We start from the raw sequence: 2,283 nt of genomic DNA on the forward strand, positions 1-2,283 counted from the left end.
CTTGGTGATAGGGGAGGCACAGAATACAAAGAATTAAGGGTAAGTTACTGAAGTTTGCATAGTATTTTTTGCATGGCTGCCTAGCTCTTGTGCTAGGAACATTATCTTTACAGTTCAACAATGTTGTCAAGTAATAGACCTATTGAGGACAATCTGCCATTGATTTCAAATATTACATGACTGAATTTGGTAATTTTTAGCAATCCTTACTCTTTCTCTAATTAATTAATTAATTAATTAATATCCCAAATGCTGATCTCCTTCCTGGTTTCTCCCTCATCAAGTCCTTTCTCCTGACCCCCCCTTCTCCTACAAGAGAGTGGGACTCCCCTTTCCCTGGTATTCCCTGACCCTGGTACATCAAGTCTTTGACAGATTAAGGGTTTCCTCTCTCACTGAAGCCAGATAGGGCAGCCATGAAGACTAAGCTGCCTGCCTGCTACATAGGTGCCAGGGACCTTTGTTCCAGCCTGTTCTTTGGTGGCTCAGTCTCTGAGAGCTCCTATTGACCCTGATTAATTGACTATGTTAGTCTTCCTGTGGGGTTCCCATTCCCTTCAGGGCCTTCAATCCTTCCTCCAACTCTTCCATAAGTGTCACTGACCTCCATCTAATGTTTGGCTGTGGGTATCTACTTCTGTTTCAGTTCCCTGCTGGGTGAGGCCTCTCAGAGAATGCTTATGCTAGGTTCCGGTCATGCTTGTCTTTTAGGGTCTGGGTTACTTTGATAATTCTATTTTTTTTGACAGATTTAAAGTGACCAATGGAAGAAAAGAATGAGACCACAGTGCTTGAGTTTCTCTTCCTGGGCCTTACAGATTACTTCCATCAGAAGATTATCCTCTTCATCATGTTTTTTTTTTGTTTATCTTGTCACCCTGGCAGGTAACGTGGGTATGATCAATCTCATATGGGTGGACGCAAGGTTGCACACACCTATGTACTTTTTCCTCAGCCAGCTGGCTTTTGTAGATGTGTGCTCTTCTTCCTGTGTAGCCCCCAAAATGCTGTGTGACATTTTTGCAGAGAAGAAAGCCATCTCTTTTATGGGTTGTGCAGCACAGATGTGGTTTTTTGGTCTATTTGTGACAACTGATTGTTTCCTCCTAGCTGCCATGGCCTATGATCGGTATACGGCCATCTGTAAGCCCTTACTATATAGTCTCATTATGTCCAAGAGGGTCTGTGTTCAGTTTGTAATAGGACCTTATCTTCTAGCTGCTATAAACATTACAACTCACACAACCTTGACCTTTTGTCTGCCGTTCTGTGGTTCAAATACCATCAACCATTTCTTCTGTGATGTTTCCCCACTGCTTTCATTAGCATGTGCTGACACATGGATTAACAAGGTAGTGTTTTTTGTCCTGGCTGGAGTGATAGGAATTCCCAGTGGCTTGATAATCATAGTCTCCTATGTGTGCATCCTGGTGGTTATCTTGGAGATCAAGACTGCTGATGGGAGACAGAAAGCTTTCTCCACATGTTCTTCTCACCTGGCAGCTGTCTCAATTCTTTATGGGACTCTTTTTTTCATTTACGTTCGGCCTAATGCGAGTTCTTCCCCGGATATTAATAAAGTGATCTCTTTATTTTATACTGTGGTGATCCCCATGTTGAATCCCTTCATCTATAGCTTGAGGAACAAAGAGGTGAAAAATGCACTTAAGAGAATATTGGAGAGGAAGTACTTCTTAGCAGGTGCTTAAGAGAATTCTCTTTGTGTGAGACCTAAAATGTGGCTGTGAACTTTATGTTAAAGACCATTGAAGAAGGAATCAGTGGCCACACAATGAACCTGGTAATGCAGTTTTTATTCTGTTTGAAAAGTCAAGACTTTCCTAAATATTTTTATATTCTTTTTTTTGTGATGTGGTAATCCTAGCAAAATATAGATGCAGATTGAGAAGAGATGCAAACATATACTAGAAGATAACTTAGATGAATATTTATATGAATGTTGGATTATTTTTCATAATATTTTTACAGACTATTTTGGAATTTCACATCATAAACTCTGATCTCATTCACTTCCCAGTCCTCTCAGATTGCTACCCCTCCAACTTGTGACTTCTCCCCTCCCCCAAAAAAAGAAAAAGAAGAAGGTGAGGGAGGAGGAGGAGGCTAAGGAGGAAGAGGAGGAGAAGGAAGAGGAGCAGGAGGAGGAAAAGGAGGAGGAGGAGGAAGAGGAGGAGGAGGGATTGGAGAAGGAACCAAGTCTAATTTGTGTTGCCCATATACTCATTAGAGGATGGTCAAACTTCCACTTGCTAGCCCCTTAAA

General features: G+C 41.6%; 1 protein-coding gene across 1 annotated transcript; it reads left to right on the forward strand.

Annotated features, from left to right (window-relative positions):
* Window positions 1-763: 763 nt before the first annotated feature.
* LOC117704336 (olfactory receptor 5G29-like) lies at window positions 764-1,709 on the forward strand. Its single transcript, XM_034496449.1, is given in 2 exon segments — window positions 764-853; window positions 855-1,709. Coding segments are annotated over 2 exon segments (945 nt in total).
* The last annotated feature ends 574 nt before the right edge of the window (window positions 1,710-2,283 follow it).

This window comes from Arvicanthis niloticus, chromosome 2 (assembly GCF_011762505.2).
Source record: "Arvicanthis niloticus isolate mArvNil1 chromosome 2, mArvNil1.pat.X, whole genome shotgun sequence".
In the NCBI taxonomy this organism is placed as follows: Eukaryota; Metazoa; Chordata; class Mammalia; order Rodentia; family Muridae; genus Arvicanthis; species Arvicanthis niloticus.